The 21,817-nt window shown below is 37.6% G+C and overlaps 1 protein-coding gene across 8 annotated transcripts in view; it reads left to right on the top strand.

Moving 5' to 3' along the window:
• The first annotated feature begins 2,454 nt into the window (after positions 1-2,454).
• Positions 2,455-21,817, top strand: part of ICE2 (interactor of little elongation complex ELL subunit 2) — a 57,649-nt gene continuing 38,286 nt past the window's right edge. For 4 of the 8 annotated variants that reach the window (XM_055098463.2, XM_055098464.2, XM_008953237.4 and 1 more), the window contains exons 1-6: positions 2,455-2,581; positions 2,924-3,016; positions 3,515-3,647; positions 5,416-5,520; positions 13,269-13,530; positions 14,872-14,991. In XM_055098463.2, the coding sequence (XP_054954438.1) occupies positions 3,607-3,647; positions 5,416-5,520; positions 13,269-13,530; positions 14,872-14,991 (528 nt within the window). In that variant the 5' untranslated portion in view covers positions 2,455-2,581; positions 2,924-3,016; positions 3,515-3,606. Of the gene's footprint in view, positions 2,582-2,923; positions 3,017-3,514; positions 3,648-5,415; positions 5,521-13,268; positions 13,531-14,871; positions 14,992-21,817 lie in introns of those variants that run through there. The other 4 variants (XM_014341510.4, XM_003827919.5, XM_008953238.4 and 1 more) reach the window with 4 other exon arrangements.

Raw genomic sequence — 21,817 nt, 5'->3', positions numbered from 1 at the left:
TACACTGCCTTTGTCCTACGCAAGCCATCCACATCACTTACCTAATAAGAAATACTATCTGCGGCCAGGCATGTTGGCTCACGCCTGTAATCCCAGCATTTTGGGAGGCCGAGGTGGGCGGATCACGAGATCAGGAGTTCAAGACCAGCCTAACCAACATGGTGAAACCCTGTCTCTACTAAAAATACAAAAATTAGCCGGGCATGGTGGTATGCACCTGTTATCCCAGCTACTCAGGAGGCTGAGGCAGGAGAATCGCTTGAACCCGAGAGGCAGAGGTTGCAGTGAGCCAAGATCGCCCCACTATACTCCAGCCTGGGCGACAGACGGAGACTCCATCTCAAAAAAAAAAAAAAAAAGGAAAGAAAAAAGAAAAAGAAAAAAAGAAATGCTATCTGCACAGTGCCAGGCATTGTAGTGGTTGATTTTTTTAAGCATTCACAAACACTGTCTCCTAACTGGCCTCCTCCCTTCAATGAATTCCGTAGGTTGCCAGGTGAACTTTCCTGAAGCACAGCCAGCCAGTTCTGATTGTGTCATTATGTAAGCTTTTTTGTTTGTTTGTTTCCTAGCATTTTATTTCTTATACAATAAAGTCAAACTTCCTTAGTCTGGCTTATAAAATCTTACGTGTTCTAGCTTCAACCAGTTTTTCCAACCCCTTTTCCTCTACTACTCTTCAGAGACCTTGCATTCCAGGCAAAATAAACTACCTATGGTATCCTGTAGCATATTTTTTACATTAACATAATTTCTAACAATATTCTAAATCAGTCTAAAATGTCAGCCAGGTGTAGTGACTCACACCTGTAATCCCAGCACTTAGGGAGGCCAAGGTGGGCAGATCACTTGAGGTCAGGAGTTAAAGATCACCCTGGCAAACCCCATCTCTACTAAAAAAAAATACAAAAATTAGCCAAGTGTGGTGGAATGCACTTGTAGTCCCAGCTACTAGGGAGACTGACGCAGGAGAATCGCTTGAACCCAGGTGGCAGAAGTTGCAGTGAGCTGAGATCGCACCACTGCACTCCAGTCTGGGAGACTCTGTCTTAAAATAAAATGTAGAACATGCTTCCCTAATAGCACACACTAGATTCTGTTTATGCAATAAGTTTATGCAGTTCCTTGTATTAAAAAAAATTATAGGAGGCCATTGTTTTGAACTTCTGCACTAGACCCCAAGAGACCAGACTAAAATAAAAATGGAATCACTCATGCTCACCACACCGAAACTGAGTTATCTGGCCCTCCAAGAAATCAGGAGACAGAGGTAACAGGCCAGTTTCAATTTTCAATCAGCAAGATAATGAATTTCCTCTGTTTTAGTCCCTACAGCAAAGAGTAACTTGAAGTAACCTGATGTTAACCAATCAGTTATCTTTCTATTGTACTGTCTGTCTCCACCTTACCAGGAAAGTAACTTTGAAATGATCAATCTGCTTTTTGTTCTTTGTTTCTACTTTCTACAGCCCTTTTTTCTGTCCGTAATGCCAACCTCCTCTGTTCCACTCATTGGGACACTCATTCCATTTTATGGAATGAAGTGTTGCCTGATTCCAGAATCGCAATAAGGCCAACTGAGATCTTTAGATGTGTCAAATTTTTGTCTTTTGACACTTGTGCTGGTCTGTCTAGAATGCCCTTTCTCTTCATTCCACATACCCACATTCTTCAAATGAGCTCACATGGCAGGTGCTCAGTGCAGTAACTGACATGTAAGTACTCAATACTATTCAAAGCTGCGTTTTGCCCCTCACACTAGCTATTCCTCTCCCTCTAACCTCAATCTATACACCTTTCTTATGTAGTTTATTACTTTCTATTGTATTTAATGTAAATGTCTTAGATTGCCAGAGATCCAAAGCACTGGAAAAATCAGTATTCAGTCTTAGTCCATGTGTACCCAGCACGAAGCACAAAGTACTCTGTTTATGGTCAATAAATCTTTCCGTAATGGATGAGAACAAAACTAGTGTTTGAACTCACAGCTAAAACTGGATGGGGAGTGGAGCGGAGGTAAAGGAGCACTTAATGAGGCCCTACTATGTGCCAGGTACTGTGCAGAGCACAGCTTCTTCCTTTGTTTCATTTAATCCTTTCCAAAAAACCGTATGATGCAGCAGTAACAATTTCATCTCCATTTTACATATGAGGAGTTTGGGTTAGGGAAGTCAGGAAACTTGCCTGAGGTCACAACCAAGTATGTTTGGGTCTTTCCAGTACTGCACTTGTCGCTTGTCCGCCTTCCAATTTATCACTCCCCTCCTCTCCCCGACGAAGGTCGAGGACTTTCTAGGAAAACACGCAGTCTCCAACCACTTCCGCCTGGCGAGCCCAGTCTCGCCCTTCGCTGCCAGAACCACAGCGAGCGCTTGTGGCGGGAGGAAAGGAGGGGAGCAGCCGTCAAGACGCAAGGCCCCGCCCACTATGTCGTTGATGACGTCATCACGCAGGGCCGAGTCGGCGCTGCTACATCCTTTAAATATGGTCTTTCTTGGGCGCGCGCGACAATGTGAGGAGTGGGGTGGAGCGTGTGTGGTGTGTGGCTGCGGCCTGGGCAAGAGCCGCCGCGGACCATGAGGTGGGCGGAAAGGCTGTGTTGCAGCCCAGACGCGGACGGGAGGGCGCTGCCGGGCCAGCGGGCGTGCTCATGCAGGGGCGGGAGGAGGGAACATGGCGGCCGGGCCAGGACCCTTTGCTCCTGGCTCTGCGCGGCTCCTACCCCTGCTTTGCTTGTCCTTTTACCTGCTTTTCTGGAACCTTGTTTCCCCTCTCTTTCCGTCCCCTTTCCCTCAGCCGTTTCTTTTGCCTTCCTCGACTATTCCCCCCCAGCTCCACACTGGGTCGAAGTGTGAGAGGTAGATTAAGTGGGAGCCGGTCGGGCCCGTTCGGTGCCGAGAGACCGACTCCTAAATTTGATTAGGTTCTCGCACGTCACTTTATCAGTCTGCCTGGGGTCACAGGAGAAGTACTGAACATGAGAGATCAAGCCTGATTTGTAGTCCTGATGATGTCTGTAAGTGATCTTGTGAAATGTCACTTAAGTTGACCTCAAGTCTCCTCAAATGTGAGGTTCTTTGTGAAAGGCCTAAGATTCCTGATATCGAGGTAGCTTTTGTCATGCAGTGCCTGCCAGAATCTGCCCCATAACAAAGCATGGTCGGGAAAACAAAAGATTTATTTTGGCAGTAAGGGAATGGAAAACTGAGTTGACTTCCCGTTCCATGCCATCAAGTGGCCTAGTATGTAAGCAATGAGAACACCGTTCTGTTTCAGCTCTTATTTCCATAGTGAGTGTCCTAAGAGTAACACTCCCGGAGTAGATTAAATGGAAAAGGGCTCGTCCTGTATCGTCATTGCTGCTCTGCTACAAAGAACCTTGGGTCTGCTGTATTCTGTTTAAGGTGCCACAGTCTGTTGAGGGTAGATGTTTAGGGAGAGATTCTTCCTCACCTAATAGCACCTGGCCTAGCCAATCACTTGTTTTTGATCTTGGCCTTTTGTTTTTACTCAGCTGAGTAAGTTCTGGAGGGATCCTGCCTCTTGGAGCCTTCGCAGCCAGGCAGCTGTGAACTGTGAGCTAGAGTGAAGGAGAAATCTAGGAAGATGAGCTCCAAGATGGTCATAAGTGAACCAGGACTGAATTGGTGAGTTGTAGCCACTTTGTAATCCACTGAAGAGGAGTGTAGTGGGGCTGATGGTTGACATAAGAAAATAGATTTCTGGCATAGAGAGATTTGGAGGAAACAAAATACAAGTTTAGGGTCTCAGAATTTACCCTATCCTCATCTTCACATACGGAATGCTAGAGTTATGGCTGACTGTACTTCCACTCCTATAGTGGAACAACACAGTTCAGCACTCAAATTATTTTTAGGTATAATTCCCTCGGGTATTTATTGTTGGTCTCCTGTGAAGGAGAGATACTGGAATTTTCTTGAGTCCAAGAACCTTGGCCCATTTCCATACAAGTAATAAAAAAGACCCTCTTTAAGAATAGACATGCTTTTTGTTATGTTGAAATCTATATCAAATGATATAAATGCATAGACTGTATTTTAAAAGTGTATGAGAACTTTGCAAATAGAGAGCCTGGTTAAATAACATAGTGGTTTTGTAGCCATCTAGCTAATACATGTGCTGCTTTAGTTCATTTTAACACACATTTACTAAGCCAGCCAAGGAGGATCAAATGTTATAAATGGTTACAAAGAGTATTAAAATAGTACCTGACTCAGACTATTAAGTCAGTATGTTCAGTGAGTATTTGTTTATTGCTAACAACACTCCCATCCCCAGGGAGCTCACAATCCCTGAGACCCTTTACTTTGTTTTTATATGATGTGCAGAAACTTAAGAATTTATTGAGATGTCACAGATACAATACCACGACAAGGTAATAAGAAACTATACTGATACATAGCAAATAAGACTTTCTAATTTTACCATTAATACCTTAATATAGTTTTTTGGATAAATGCCTTTAAGAACAGTTTAAAAAGGAGAAGAGTATGGAGCAAATATGCTAGAATTTCCTATCTGGGCACTAGGACACCCAGAAGTTACCATTTGATTAGGTAAGAGGTATGCACATTTGCATTCCCTGCCAGTGCTATAAAGTATGCATTCAGATGTAGCACAGATGCTCTTGTATACCACCGGCATTGTGGAACTAGTTGTGGTTTAGAACCTTTGCACAATATTGTAGCCCTTGGAATTACCCTTTTCCACGGAATTTTACTGACCTTTGTCCTCCCTAGTAACGTTAATGGATTCAGTGTTTTCAAATTTTTAATTCCTTCATTCAAACAGCATTTTTGGATGCCTAACTATATGGAACGCATTGAATATAATATGTTAGTCTCTAAATTAATTATGGTGTTATGAAAAATCATATCACCTTTGAGGTGGTTTTAGCAAACCAGTTATCCCATTTGCCAAAGTAAACAAAATAGCTAGGCTATTTAGTCTTTGTAGTGTCTTTTGGCTCAGCACAGTAGTGCATGAAACAAAAATAAGTTGAGAAGTGTTTTCAGCAACCAAATATCTTAATGTTATGTCCTAGAGCCAGAAGTGAGGCCAGCCTTTGACAGACCCTTGATTATACTTCAGACTTTTCTATCTTTAACTTTCCAGTCTCTGTGACATTTATTTAATTGTGTACTACAGAAAATGTAGAGCTGATTATTGGAGCTGGAGAATTCCATAATGGGCCTGGGTTTAAAGCTATCCAAGAAGTAACACTTCTAAGCCCACAGATCTGGTATATGAAATTAAACGTAGTAAGAAGAGATTGTCTGGGGATGGGGGGGGTAAGAAGGTATGAAATTGTAAGTTACAATTGTGCCATTATGTGTCGTAGTCTAGCATGAGATTTTGAATTGTCAAATGTAAGTAAATTACTTTGTTTCACAGGGATATTTCCCCCAAAAATGGCCTTAAGGCATTTTTCTCTCGAGAAAATTATAAAGATCATTCCATGGCTCCAAGTTTAAAAGAACTACGTGTTTTATCCAACAGGTAATATGTTTATTTGGTTATTTATTTCCATATTTGATTGTCGTTTTTCTGATAGTTGAAGTTTTATGTGTATCTCTAGTATTAAACATTCAGATTATAGAAATGTTTAAAGTAAAACAACTTTTAACACTGGTATTTATCTTTTCAGATCTTCATTCCTTTCTCCACACATAAACTGCAAAACAGTTTTATAGTATTTTATAATACTATGCTAAACTATACCAATATTTTTATAATACTATACCAATATAGTATAATACTATGGAAACATTTATACCAATAAATGTTTTAGTATAGTACCAATATTATACTAATAATTGTTTAGTATAGTACTAAGCAGTATACTGTTTATAACGTGTACACGCACACATAAATATACAGGTATATAATACAAAATGGGATCATACTAAAAATATACTATAAAACTGTTTTGCAGTTATCTGTCATTTTAAGTGATTTTTTGAATATCTTTTCATGTCCCAGCATTTAGTTCAATCTTAATGGTTGCATATTACCTCACTATATAGCTTATAGATGTACTTTTAATTCATTTAACTAGTCTTGTGTTGCAAAACATTGTGTTCCCTTTTTTTTTTTTTTTTTGGTAATTAAAAACAATATATTGGTGAATTTTTATAGTTATTTCTGTAAGATATACTCACGGAAATTGAATTGTTTGGTCAGACAATATGTACAGTTTATATTTTAATAGATATTGCCAAATTGCTAAAGGTTTTTTTCCTCTCTGATATTTAATGACTATTAACTGATAATTTTTACTTCTTACTGCCAACTTGCCTGTAGTAGCTCTTCTTAGCTTTTTGATCGACTATTTCTACTCTGTTGTTGATGAATCCGGAAACCAAGTAATTGAGTTTACTAGAAAAATGTATAAATACACCAAATGAGGAATTAGGAAACTCCCCCAGGGAAGCTCAACATTTACTTTCTTCGTTTCTCCTTTTACAGTGGAGGAAGCGTATCTCCCCATCTTTTCCTGCTTTCTCACTTATCTTTTCTGTCCGTTGTCCCCTCTTACTCCTCTATCTTTGTTCTCTCCCATTTTCAGTCATCTTGATTACTTTTTCGTTTTTGTTTTGTTTTTGAAGAGACATGGTCTTGCTGTGTTGCCCCGGCTGATCTTGAACTCCTGGCTTCAAGTGATTCTCCAACTTGGCCTCCCAAAGTGCTGGGGTTACAGCCAGGAGCCACTCTGCCTGGCCAACTTAATCAGTATTTGAACATGCTCAAGTTTTCCTATTTTAAATAATCCCTGGACTCCACATATTCTCCTAATTACTTTCTTACCTTTTCTCTCATTTATATTTAGACTTCTTTAAAGACTTACATGTGCTCACTGGGAAGAAATAAGGAACAAAAAAGCTGTAAGACATACAGAAAACAGTAGTAGTAAGTCCTTCCCTATCAATAACTTAAATGTAAATTAATTAAACTCCCCAATCAAAGGATGGATTGGCAGAATGGATTTAAAAACAGGACTAACAACTTTCCATTTACTGCACATCCTACTACACTTGCTGGGATTACAGGCATGAGCCACCATGCACGGCCTACAGCTGTATTGTATTCTATAGTTGGGTGTATATAATTTTTAAATTGACCTCTGTTGATATTTAGCTTGTTTCCATTCCTTTACTGTTAGAAACAGTGAGCAGCCTTTTTACATGTGTTTGTATAAGTAGGATAAACTCCTGTCAGTGGAGGGTACGTATATATATTTATTTTGATAGATATTGCCAGATTGCCATTAAAAAGCATTAAAGAAAAAAGTGCTTTTTTGATTCCATCAAATGAATGCGTAAGTTTACATAAAAACAAGCAGAAGTTATATTACAGAGACAATTTTAGTTCAGGCTCAGTGGCTCACACCTGTAATCCCAGCATTTTGCAAGGGTAAGGCAGGAAGATGACTTGAGGCCTGAGTCTGAGACCAGCTTGGGCAACAAATTGAGACCCCGTCTCTCCAAAAATAATTTGCTGTGTGTAGTGGTACATACCTATAGTCTTACTTAGGAGGCTGAGGCACGAGGATCACTTGAGCCCAGGAGTTTGAGACTGCAGTGAGTTGTGATTGTGCCACTGTATTCCTGCCTGGGCATCAGAGTGAGATCCTGTCTACAAAAAAAAGAGACAATTTTTTAAAAATAAACGTTTTAAAGAGGCAGTTTCAGAAGCAACTTTCCTCTTGCCAAAGTGCATAATTATAATGTCTGTGCTAATGTCAGATATACAAAGTTAAAGCAATAGACTCCCTATGTATGTACATTTATGGATATTTTAAAAAACTATTTGTTATTCAACTTGTAAAGTTTTTTGAGGATAACTAATTTCTTAAAACTTACTACCAATTAAAGAATTGCCATTGTTTATTTGGATCAAAAAATGCCTATAAATTCTGTTGTCCTGGGATTTAGAGAACATATGTCTATCTTTAAAAAAAAGAATCATCTCAGGTCAGGCGTAGGTGGCTCACACCTGTAATACCAGCCCTTTAGGAGGCCAGAGCAGCTGGATCACTTGAGCCCAGGAGTTCAAGACAAGCCTGAACAACATGGTGAGACCCTGTCTCTACAAAAATACAAAAAATAGCCAGGTGTGGTGGTTGTGTGCCTGCAGTCTCAGCTACTGGGGAGGCTGAGGTGTGAGGATCACCTGAGTCCAGGGAGGTTGAGGCTGCAGTGAGCGAGGATGACGCCACTGCACTCCAGCCTGGGCAACAGAGTGGGACCCTCTCTGTCTCTGTCTCTGTGTGTCTCTCTCTCTCACTCACTCACTCACACACACACACACACACACACAAATAATCTTGGCTGGGCACAGTAGCTCATGCCTATAATAACAACACTTTGGGAGGCTAGGGGCAAGAGGATCACTTGAGGCCAGGAGTTCAAGACCAGCCCGGGCAACATATCAAAACCTTGTCTCTACACATAATTTAAAAATTAGCTGGTGTGGTGGCATGCACATGTGGTCCCAGCTGCTTGGGAAACTGAGGTAGGAGGATCACTTGACCCTGGGAGGTCAAGGCTACAGTGAGCCATGATCACACCACTGCACTTCTGGACAACAGAGCAAGACCCCATCTCAAAATTTGAGACCTTATCTCAAATTTAAAAAAAACAAAAAAACAACTTATTTGAACTTTTCTCTCAGCCTTTCTCTTTTCATACTAAAAATTTCAGGTATTAATCTTCATCTTGCCACTGCTTCTCATTTTATTTTTAATTTTAGAGTTGGTGTCTTGCCATGTTGCCCAGACTAGACTCAAATTCCTGGGCTCAGGTGATCCTCCTACCTCAGCCACCTGAATAGATGGGATTATAGGTGCACGCCAGTGTGCCAAGTTTATTTTTACGGTTCTTTTCAAGTCCACTTCTGTTCAGCATATCCCAGGTGTGGGTTATAGCCTGGCTTTGTACAAGGAAAAAGGCATTTTGCTGGAAGTTGGGCATACCTAACTCCTAAAATATTTTTTTCTTAGAATATCCTTGTTTTCTTTAGATTTCTATAGAGCACAAAATAATCTATTAGTATAATTTACTTTGTACTATAGAAAAAATACACAAGTTATTGATATGATGTTTCTAGTCTTTTTTCCTAACTTTGTTTTATTAAGAATTATTACAGTCATTGTTACAGTAATTACTGTAATAATTCTTAATTGCTGTAATAATTATTACAATTATTTCAGGCTTTATTGTTTACAACTGTTTTCTTGTTGAAAAACAAGGCCTTTTATTCTGTTAATTTCAAGATAAAAAAAAATTTCCTTTTACTCTCTGTGCTCCATAAGTGTTTGTAAAGTGAAAGAACAACTCGAATAGTGTTTTTACAAATGAATAATATAAAAAGTTAATATTGTGTTACTTTTCTTTGAAGCATGAAAAAAAATTATAGAATATTTGGAAAGTCCCCCAAGAAAATAAAAGAGGATATTAAAATGACCCGTGAGCCGTTCATGTAGAAATAGCCACTGTAAACAATTACCTTTTTTTTTTTAATTAAAGTTTCTGTTTGCAGATACTCGTAACTGAGTTTTAAGCAAACAAGCGGGGAAATAGCTTTAAATGGAAATATATATATATATATATAAAGCTTTAACACGTTTAACTTAGGAAAATAAATCAAACTCAGAAGATACTAGTAGACTTGAAATGGAGACTAGAAGCACCATTTCCAAATGCTACTTTTAAACAAGCTACCAAACCAGTACTTAAAGTATAGGAAACTCAAAGTTTTGGATTCTACCCTGTTTTTTTTTTTTTTTCCATAGAAACTTTGAGAAAGGAGAATGGGTAGTTGACACAATGCAGGGGCAAAACTTCAAACCATCAACCAAAATAAAATATAATGCTGTATACGTGAATAGAAAAACCCTGTCAGATGCTTTTGGTTTACACCCTGATGAAGTTCTTGACAGCACTGCAAAAGGAAATGATCTTGATGTGCTACCATTTCATTCTTTGCTGAATGTAGCCAATTTAAACTGCTAGAATTTCTTGACATTCCTAGTCTGGCGTATCTGAGTCAGCATCTTGTTGCTGCAGCAGCTTAATTAAATTTGCCAGTTTGTGGCACAAGGACGGACATGTTCTCATATTCAGAGTGACAGCTGTGAAGCAGTACTGTTAAGAGTGAAGACACAATACTGTTAAGTTTGAAGAGCTCTCAAGACGTTTTCTAGTGAGAAGTCAATTTGCTGTAATACATTTCTCCCAAGATCAGCAGTTAATGTTCATTTTGTTTACTTAAAATATGCTTATTTTTATACAATTATTTGAGAAACTTTAGTAGCTGTGTCTTTTTTTTACCTGTGTTATTTTCAGAGCCAACCTAAGCATCCTAATTTTAATTTCCAAAATTCTTCTCTCATCCCCTTATCAGCTCTTTGAGTAGTTTTTTATCCATTGTTTAGCTCTGAGAGAGTGGTCTTAAATATTTTTGCTTTATTTGGGGACCTACATATTTCTAAAATAGTGTTGTCATCTTTTGGAATTTTTGCCATATTTATTCTAGTATTATAAAGTTAATTTAAAACTAATCAGTAGTAGTTTTGGATGGAATGTAACTCACCCTTTGTCCAGATGCAGATCTAAATTAGTAGTTCTCAGCCGTATCAGACTGATACCCTCCCACTTTTTATGACGTGTATTTATAAGAAATAAGATACCTCCTTTACTAGCTTAAAATGAAATTAATAGATATAATTTTAAAAAACAATAAATATATCCTATACCTATAAGTGTGAAATAATTTATTTTTTAGTATTTAAACTCATAGGCTACTGCATTATGAGATATAATGAGGTAGTGAGATGCATCAGTTAAAATGAATATAGTTCATTTATTTTAAGTTCATTTAAAGTATTTAAGAGACATTGAAGCATACCATAAAATCATCATAGGAAAAATAAAATGTACTGTTAGGATAAATAATAACAGACTAGACTTATTTGTACCTGGTAAGAGATAATAACGGACTAGACTTATTTGTACCTGGTAAGAGAAAGCCTGAAGGGGACTGTTAAAATATGCAGGATAGTACTGCATATTGCAGGCATTTAGTATTCCCCCCTTCTGAATGCCTTTAATTCCCCCCTTTTGTGACAATCCAAATACACCTACAGGCTTCCAGAATGCCCTGGGGACATTAAAACTGTCATGATTGAGAACCACTGCTATGGATATTTTCTCTTTCTACTCTTTCTTTCCCTTAATCCCTGATCATTATGTTCTTAGGATTCTCTTCAGTCATGTATTTGGTATGTTCACTTTGGAAACCTAAGTTCTCCATAGTCCCATTGTGTTGATGTACATATCTACTTTTCTTTCTTCTTCATTGACTTGTCTAATGCACTTGATTATAATGTCCTGGAGATTGGAGATGGTACTGTACTTAGTGTTGTATTTCCAGTACCTGGCATAGGCTGGCACATGGTAGTTAATAAATATTAACAAATGGAGGAATGAAGAATGAGTCAGCAGATGTCCATCTTTCTCTTTAGTTTCCCTTCCTCTGTGGATTGTTGTGTAATTTGGAACCAGGTTATAGGAGCAGTTACTGTGGTGGAAGTTATAGTGTACAGGCCAAGAAGTATAGTTTTTGATGCACTTCTAAAGTCTCTTATTTAAAATGTAGATTACAATAACTGAATAGCAAAAATAGAGATGGATTATGAATAAGATAAGGAAGTTGTGTTCATATACTTTAATTTGGATAAGGTGACTTCTTAAAAGCAGGGGTAGCATTTGTGAATCTAAGTAACAGAGAAACTCTCTAAAATAAAAGAAATTTATTTGGGAGTAAAGCATTGCAATGGGAGTATGTATGCCATGGTAAACTATGTGCGTATTCAGGGAGGTAAAGGAGGACAAAGATTTTTAAAGTAAAAAATTAGGATTATCTGATTGTTTTGAAATAGTTATACTTGATCTTTGAAAGATGAATAACAAAGGTGACACCAATCCAAGGACCGGCAGTTCCTGAACAAATACCCTTGCAGAAATATTTTATGAGGAATTCAAACATGAGAACTCTGTCTTCATGGCCTTCACTAGCTCTTATTATCAGGGGTTTTGCGTTTTTTGTTTTTTGGTTTTTTTTAAGTTACAGGGTGCATGGGCAGGATGCGCTGGTTTGTTACGTAGGTAAACGTGTGCCATGGTTGTTTGTTGTACTTACCAACCCATCACCTAGGTATTAAGCCCAGCATGCATTAGCTATTTTTCCTAATGTTCTCCTACCCCAACCCCACCCCGCAACACGCCCATGTGTATTCCCTTCCCTGTGTCCCTGTGTTCTCATTTTTCAGCTCCCACTTATAAGTGAGAACATGTGGTGTTTGGTTTTCTGTTCATGCGTTAGTTTGCTGAGGATAATGGCCTCCAGCTCCATTCGTGCCCCTGCAAAGGACATGATCTCATTCCTTTTTATGGCTGCATAGTATTCCATGATATTAAGGGATTTTTAAACATTGGTGACTCCATTGTGATTCTAACAACCTTCACACATTCCATAAACACATATGGTAACAGGTTCTGAAGCTACTCACTACTTTCTCTTCTGGTACATTTCATTAACGATACGCCAGGATTTTTCTTTGGCATCCATGAAAAGCATAAAGTGATTTCCATGAACTCAGCCATGTACCAGAGTGATAGAGGATTGTACAACTTTTCCAAAACCAATACTGCTTTCAAAAAATATCGTGCATAATGTTAGAATTTTCTTAATTTTTGAGATAAGCAGAGGAAATCAGAACATTTAGAATCTCAATGAATTTTGTTAATCTCAAATTTGTGATTCCTTTACATTCTGTTCTTAGTAGCTTTTATTCACCATATTAACTGATAAATCTTAGTGATGAATTTAAGTATTAAAAACTCAAATTTAATAAAATGTAAACATAAAGTACCTGCATGTGTAATTGGCAAGAATGATTTTCCCCTCTTTATTAATGGGAAAAAAACTTCTAAATTGAATAAGTATACCTCTTCCTCTCCATCAGGTAATTGAAGGTAAGTTTGCATTGTGATCATATGCCACAGAATACTTAATCTACTTTAAATGGCTAAACATCAAAATGCAGGTGGCAGAGTTAGATAATAATCCAGAGTTTACTCTGTTAATCACGCTATATTCTCCCTGGTGATTGAGAATCATGAAGTTCCATGATAGTAATCTTCATGTGAAAAGCACATATTTGTAAATTATATTTTGTTTTCCAGACGTATAGGAGAAAATTTGAATGCCTCAGCAAGTTCTGTAGAAAATGAGCCGGCAGTTAGTTCAGCAACTCAAGCAAAGGAAAAAGTTAAAACCACAATTGGAATGGTTCTTCTTCCAAAACCAAGAGTTCCTTATCCTCGTTTCTCTCGTTTCTCACAGAGAGAGCAGAGGAGTTATGTGGACTTGTTGGTTAAATACGCAAAGATTCCTGCAAATTCCAAAGCTGTTGGAATAAATAAAAATGACTACTTGCAGTACTTGGTATGTATTGTGTTCTTCAGTTTCAGGAAAAAATAATAAAAATTAGGAAATATTTTTATCTTAAATTTACATTTTTGTTTTTAGGTCCCGTCATCTTTTTTAAAATGGAAAACGTAAGGAGATTGAGAGAGCAATGGTGCTTTAATTCTTTTGTTGGTTCCATTGTAGTTCAAGCATTTTGCTCTACTTCTGAGCATGACTCGCTCCAGTTCATCTTAAGTACTAGCAGTAGAATTTTACATAGATTATACCAATTTTAAATTATTGCTTAATTATTTCAATTAAGACTTCCAAATTCTCAATTATATAAATGATGCTGTGCTGAACATCTTTGTAGCAAAATCTTTGTTCATATCAATGATAGTTTCCATAAGATAAATTCTTAAAACTGCCAGATCAAAACCTATGCATGTTTTCAAAGCTTTGATCTGCAGTTACACATGCATAAATTGTTCTGCAAAAAGTAAACCAGTTTGCTTGTACCTCTGTTGTATGACAGGTTTTGAAAAAACTATCTTCTCTAATCCTACAGGGGTAAGGTAAAAGAAAATCGAAATGAAATTTAAAAAAAGAAAAAACTGTCTTCACTAATATTGGACATTACCTTTTTTGCCTTTAATTTAAAATGGGAAAAATGATCTCTTGCTTTACATTAATTTAATTTATGATTACTAATGACAGTAAGCATTTTCCATATGTGTATAAGCCATTTTTATTTTTTCTTTGGTAACTTGCCTATTTATATTATTTGCTCGTTTTTCTATTCGGATGTATGTCTTTTTAAAAAAAATTGAGGCCAGGCCCAGTGGCTCATGCCTGTAATCCCAACACTTTGGGAGGCTGAGGCAGGTGGATCACCTGAGATCAGGAGTTCAAGACCAGCTTGGCCAACATGGCGAAACCCCATCTCTACTAAAAATACAAAAAATTAGCCAGGTGAGGTGGCAGGCGCCTATATAGCCAGCCCCAGCTACTCAGGAGGCGGAGGTTGCAGTGAGCCGAAATCGTGCCACTGCACTCCAGCCTGGGCAACAAAGCGAGATTCTGTCTCAAAAAAATAAATTAAAAAAAAAATTTTTTTGACAGCATTTTATAAAATCAACTTCTCAATTCCTGAGCGTGTATTGTATAGTCTTAGTCATTTCCTTTTCTATTTTGTGGAGTTTTTAATAACAGTTTATCATTACTACATAATAATTTTTACTGACTTCTTTGATTTCTGCTTTGGATTTGATACTTTAATTATTCTTTAAGTCCAAATTATTATAGCAATGATTAAGAATGTGATTCTTTTTAATGAAACTTTTTATCCCAAGACATGTCTACTTTTTTAAAAATCAGGATATGAAAAAACATGTGAACGAAGAAGTTACTGAGTTCCTAAAGTTTTTGCAGAATTCTGCAAAGAAATGTGCGCAGGATTATAATATGCTTTCTGATGATGCCCGTCTCTTCACAGAGGTAAAAAAACAACTCACATTTGTGTAAATTGCGAAGTGATAGGCAATAGCAGCATTCTGAAATGTGTGATGATTCCACCAAAAGCATTCGGAACTGTCAGTGTTACCAATTTAAAAACCACAGGTCTTTTCTTCATCATGCATTAAAATAGTAGAAAAACTAACATCTCAAAATTGTGTACTATAGTATATTTTTATGTATATTTATATTCTTTAACAATCCAACTACTGTATTGTATCATTACATTTTATTCACATAATAGTTTGAACTGACCCACTGACTTCTCTTGTGAGAGAATAGCGTTTAAAGCGTTATCCTGGTCCCTAAAAGTCTGAATGGCCTTTTAAAACTCGGTCAAGTGAACTTGTGCTCATTATGTTTGTGGTAACCAGCCATAAAATGATAAATTTCAACTCTGAGTTCATTTTTGGATACTTCACTCATTCATGCAAATTTATTAGTAAGACCTGTATATCATCCCAGCTTGTACCCTACCATCATTCATTGAGCCTACCAGAAAATTAAAGCATACTACTTAAACAGGCCAGGCGTGGTGGCTCACACCTCTAATCCCAGCACTTTGGGAGTCCGAGGTGGGTGGATCACCTGAGGTCAGGAGTTCGAGACCAGCTTGGTCAGCATAGCGAAACCCCATCGCTACTAAAAATAGCAAAATTAGCCAGTCGTGGTGGTGGGCGCTTGTAATCCCAGCTACTCAGGAGACTGAGGCAGGAGAATCTCTTGAACCCGGGAGGTGGAGGTTTGCAGTGAGCTAAGATTGTGCCATTGCAGTCCAGCCTAGGTGACAGAGCGATACCCTGTCTCAAAAAAAAAAAAAGAATAAAGTATACTACTTAAATATTAACTATATATATATATACACACACACATATATTTGTAGTAGAGTTTACAAATATCATTCTAAATTTGTTTAAGCCTTTAAAGCTGGTCACTGTGAACAATAGTGTTAATATATTTAACACTACTGAACTCTACACTTAAAAAGGGATAAGATGGTAAATTTTACCATAGTTTAAAAAAACAAAACTAGCCAGTCTAAGTTGAAGGACAGCAGGAGTGTTACACTTTCACTGTTTTTTTAAAAAGTCCGGACACGGTGACTCACACCTATTTTTTCAGCCCTTTGGGAGGCCGAGGCAGAAGGATTGAGCCCAGTAATTTGAAACTAACCTGGGCAACATAATAAAATCCCATCTATACAAAAAGAATTAGCTGGCATGGTGGCATGTGCCTGTAGTCCTAGTCACAGCTACTTGGGAGGCTTAGGTGGGAAGATCACTTAAGCCCAGGAGGTGGAGGCTGCAGTGAGCCTTGATTGTGCTGCTGCACTCCAGCTTGGATGACAGAACGTGACCCTGTCTCAGAAAAAGGAAGGAAAAAAAAAACACTGTAAGGAAGAATTTTGTTGTTAATACGAACCAGAAGAATGGTTCTTCTAAATAAACGAATTTGATTTTTATTTTCTGTGAACCTAAATATATCCAAAGGGAATGTCATAATTTTCTATGTGGAAAAGGAGCTGGCAGCTATTCTTGTTTTGATAGTGCCTTTTAAAAGACCAGAATGATGTTTTTAATACATAAGTCATAGTCCAGGCTGGAGTGCAGTGGCACAATCCTAGCTCACTGCAGCCTTGAATTCCTGGGTTCAAGTGATCCTCCCCAGCTCAGCCTCCTGAATAACAAGGACATGGGCATATGCCACTGTAGCTAACTTTTTTTAGATACAGGGCCTCCTGTGTTCACCAGGCTGGTCTCAAACTCCTGACCTCAAACAATCCTCCTGCGTCAGCCTCTCAGAGTGCTGGGATTACAGCCCATCTTTCTTAGGAAGAGTCTTTACAAAGTTCTACAGTGGCCTGCATGATCTCTCCCCTCCCTCCCATCCCCCATCCTCACTTTCTACAAATTGCCCTATCAGTTATTCTTCCCCCACCTGCGGACTGGCCTTTACATTTCTTCAATACTGCAAGCATAGTCCTGCCTTAAGTCCTTTGGCATTTGGGGTTTCTATTTTTCTCAATCTATTCCCTGGATTTCTGCGTGTAGTAGTGTCTTGATTCTTTTAGGTCTCTGTCTGTTCAGATGTCACCTATCAATGAGGGTGTCCCTGATTACCCTATGGAATGTAGTATGACCCTCACTTTTCCCTTTACCACATTTTATTTTTGCTTATTGTCCTTCCCCTCACTGTTTTTGTAAAACAGTGCCTTTTTGTAAGTGCTGTTTTATTCACTCGTGGTCTTCCAATGACTAGAATAGTGTCTGGCACGCTTAAATGCTCAGGTGCTCAATGTAGATATTTCTTAGGTGAATATAAAACTGTACTTTATTAACAAAGTACATTACTTGGTAGCTAATGATAAATGATAAACATCATCATTTTTTTTCCATATTGATGTGGCAGCACATTTTCTCTAAGTTGTATTTTACATCCCCATCCCAAAGATTCACTGATATTTTTCTGAGATCTTTTAGTTTTAAAATTTTATGTTGTACAATGTCACGTACATATGGAAAAGTATATAGAACGAAAGAAAAAATAGATGCAGCTTAACAGATAATTATATAGTAAACATCTACGTAACTCTTATCCAGGTCAAGAAATAAAATAATGCCAGTAATTCAGAAGCCCCCTGTGTAGTCCTCTTGTATAATAAATAACATTCTCCTTACTTGAATGAATAATCAGTGTTCCAGCTTTGGTGGTGATAAGTTCTGTGCTTTTTGTGTGTGTATGGAGGGTGGTAGTTATACTTCTCTTTTGCCTGATTTTGTTGGGATTTTTTTTTCTTTTTTTAAGAGACGGAGCTTCGCTCTTGTCACCCAGGCTAGAGTGCAATGGCACGATCTCAGCCCACTGCAACCTCTGCCTCCAGGGTTCAAGCTGTTCTGCTTCCGCCTTCCAAGTAGCTGGGATTACAGGCTCCTGCCACCATGCCCAGCTAATTTTTGTATTTTTAGTAGAAATGGGATTTCACCATATTGGCCAGGCTGGTCTCGAACTCCTGACCTCAGGCGATTTACCTGCCTCGGCCTCCCAAAGTGCTGGTTTATAGGCGTGAGCCACCGTGCTTGGCCCTTTTTGCCTGATTTTGAATTTTATGGGAACAGAATCCTTTTGGGCCTTCCATCTTTCATTCAGTTTTGTGCTTTTTGATTCTTAGGTTGTGTGAGTTGTAGTTCATTCATTTTCATTTCTGTCCATTTTTCCATTATATTAATAAACTACAATTTATCCTGTTGATCAGAACTTGGGTTGTTTCCAGTTGGGAGCTTATTCTAAGCAGTACTCTTAAGAAAATTCTCATACATTTCTTTTGGTACACATATGCACACGTTTCTGTTGGATATACAGTTGCTTCTTGACTCACGATAGAGTCACATCTCAGTAAACCTGTAATGAATTAAAGATGCATACACCTCATCTACCAAATATCATAGTGTATTTTATCCTACTCTACATATGCTCACAATACTTATATTTACTTACAATTAGGCATAATCATCTAACACAAAGCCTATTTTATAATAAATTATTGAGTGTCTTTTATTGAATGCTGTACGTTGTGACAAAATTGCAATGGTTTGGCACCATCATAAATTTGAAAAATCATTTAGTGGAACCTTCATAAGTTGGGAACTGTTTGTATACCTATAAGTGGAATTATTGGGTCATAGAGTATGCGTATCTTCAACTTGAGTAGATTTGCAAATGGTTTTCCAAAGTGGCTATACCAGGTTATATCAATTTACATTCTAACCAGCAGTGTTTAAGAGTTCTGTTGCTCCACATCTCAGACATATATATATATGTATATATATAGAGAGAGAGAGAGAGAGCGAGAGCCAGAGAGAGCGCATGTTTTCATATGTTCCTGCTCACTTTTTCTTGCAGAATGACTGTTCATTTTTTCTAATTGATATGTAAGATTTCTTTGTATATTCCAAATACAAAAACTTTATGGGCTATGTATGTTGCAGTTTTTCTTCTTTTTCTGTTTTGAATTTTATCTTTTTCTATTGACAAGTTAAAATTGTATATATTTATTTTGTACTGTATGTTTTTTAAATATGTATACATTGTGGAAAGGCCAAACCGGACTAATTAACATATGCATTACCTCACAAACCTGTTTTTTTGTTGTGAGAACACTTAAAATCTACTCTCTTAGCAGTTTTCAAGAACACAATACATTGTAATTAACTATCATCACCATGTTTTATAATTGATCTCTTGAATTTTTCCTCCTGACTGAAATTTTATGTTAACTAACATTTTCCCCACCACCCCAGCTGTTAATGCTCACTGCCTAGATGGATTCATTCACTGTGGTTTGCACAGTTGTAATATTCTGATTGCATCATTTATTCATTGGAATACTTTTTAAAAGATATGCTTTCCCTTACTTACTATTTGGTTTCCCAGTTCATGTAGCTTACCATGTAGCAGAATAAATACTAGATTCTTTCCTTTTAAATACCACTTTTAAAAAAAAAAATTCCTTCTTATTCTCCAATGTTGGTGTCTTTTCTTTTTTTAAAATGTTATTATTAAATCATGGAGTTAAATATATATGTGTTTCTGTCCACTACGATTATTATCCTTTGTAAGCCTCAAATAGTATTAACTCACTGAGAGGCTCTTCCTGCTGGCTTTTCAGTCAGTCTGGTAGTCTTTGAGGCTCATTTTGTACACTTCCTGCCCTGGCCCTGGAATCAGCCATTTTCAAGAGCCCTTGTTTCTTTTAGTGTGAAATGATATTTCAAGACTACAATCTGGGCACTACGGATGCTCCTGGGTTGATCATTGTTTTGAGAATAATTCAGTGGATAGAACTAGGAAATAGATTTAAAGGAAAAATACCTCATATGTCTCATTTGCTTTATCCCACATTACACTCACAACAGCCTCAAAATAACAATATTAATACTAGTGATCAATACGATTACTGAAAACAGTTGAAATTATTTTTCTTATGCTCTTCTCATTCTCCCCCACATTTTTTAAAAGATTGCACTGTGTTTTTATTGTTAGAGCATCATATAGCCATTAAATACTAAAGCCTCCCTTTTAAATCCACATTTAATTTTTAAAACAATTTTATTAAGGTATAATTTACGTATAAAAATTACTCATTTTAAGTGCATTTCTTTTGTGAAATGTCTATTGAAGTATTTTGCTGATTTTTTTATTTGCTTTTATTTTTATTAAGCCATAAAGTTTCTTTATATAGTCTGAATACAACTCCATTATATATAGTTTTCTTCCAGTTTGTGATGTATTTTTAAATTTTTAAAATAGTGTTTCAAAGAACAGAATTTTAATGGTCTAATTTATCAAAAATTTTTGTGGTTAGTGATTTCATGTGTTCTAGCATAGAAATATTTGCCTATCCCAAGTGATTCTCAGACTGGAGTCAGTTTTAATCCTTCCTGACCCGCCCCCCCACCCCACCCATCCCTAGGACTTTGACGGTGAGACATTTTTGGTTGTTACAACTGGTGGAATGCTACTAGTATCTACTGCGTAGAGGCCAAGGATGCTGCTAAACATACTAAATGCATGTGAGTGATGTCCCCCGCAACAAGGAGTTATCCAGCTGGAAGTGTCAGGGGTGCTTGCATTGAGAAACCCTAATCTAAAGGGCTTACAGTTTTAACTTATACATGAAAATAAGTCTATGTTGATTTCAAGTTAATTTTTGTGTAAGATACAAGGTAAGGATCAAAGTTCATTTTTTCCCGTATGAATATCTAGTTGTTCTAGCATAGTCATTTTCAACTGAGAGTGACTTTGCCTCCTAATGGACATTTGGCAATGTCTAGAGCTTGGTAGGGGTGCTGATGGCGTCTAGTGGGTAGAGCCAGAGGTGCTACTAAATATCCTACAGTGTACTGGACAGCCTAACACTACAAAGAATTATGTGGTCCAAAATGTCAGTAATGCCAATGTTGAGAAACTCTGCTTTAGCACAGAGTTTGGTTGAGAAGGGTATTTTTTCCCTTACTGAGTTACCTCGTCACCATCATGTGGATCAATTTTTTTTGGAGACGGAGTCTCCCTCTCTCGCACAGGCTGCAGTACAGTGGCGTGATCTCTGCTCACTGCATCCTCTCCCTCGCGGGTTCCAGCGACTCTCCTGCCTCGGCCTCCCGAGTAGCTGAGATTACAGGCGCCTGCTACCACACCCAGCTAATTTTTTTGTATTTTTAGTGGAGATGGATTTCACCATGTTGGCCAGGCTGGCCTCGAACTCCTGACCTCAGGTGATCCACCTGCCTCCTTGGCCTCTCAAAGTGTTGGGATTACAGGTGTGAGCCACCGCACCCAGCCTGGATCAATTTTTTGACTCTATTTTGTTCCATTAATCTGTATGTCTGTCTTGATGCCAAAACCATATGGTCTTGTTAACTGTAGTTTTGTAGTCCTGAGATCATGGGTTCTTTACATTCTTATGTAAATTTTGGAATCAGCTTGTCCATTTCTACAAAAATGTAGGTGGGATTAAAACTGTTCAGCTAGATTGCTTTCCTTTGTTTTAAAAATAAAATCTGATAATCTCTTTTAATTAGAAAGTTTAGTGATTTACATCCATTATAATGACGGTATATATTGATTTGTTTTTGCTTGTTTTACTTTTTCTGTGTTTTTTTTTTTTTTAACTCCTTTTGAGGGGATTGACATTTTTCCTAGTTTCCCCCTCTCTGTTGGTTTGGAATTTACATGTCTACTTTGTGTTCTCTTAGTGGTTACTCTTGAATTTTTATAGTCAATACTTCCATTATTCAATATCAACTAGCCT

The sequence above is a fragment of the Pan paniscus genome, chromosome 16, assembly GCF_029289425.2.
Source record: "Pan paniscus chromosome 16, NHGRI_mPanPan1-v2.0_pri, whole genome shotgun sequence".
Lineage (NCBI taxonomy): Eukaryota > Metazoa > Chordata > Mammalia > Primates > Hominidae > Pan > Pan paniscus.
Note: the sequence above shows the minus strand (reverse complement) of the source record. Positions and strands in the feature narration are given on the sequence as shown.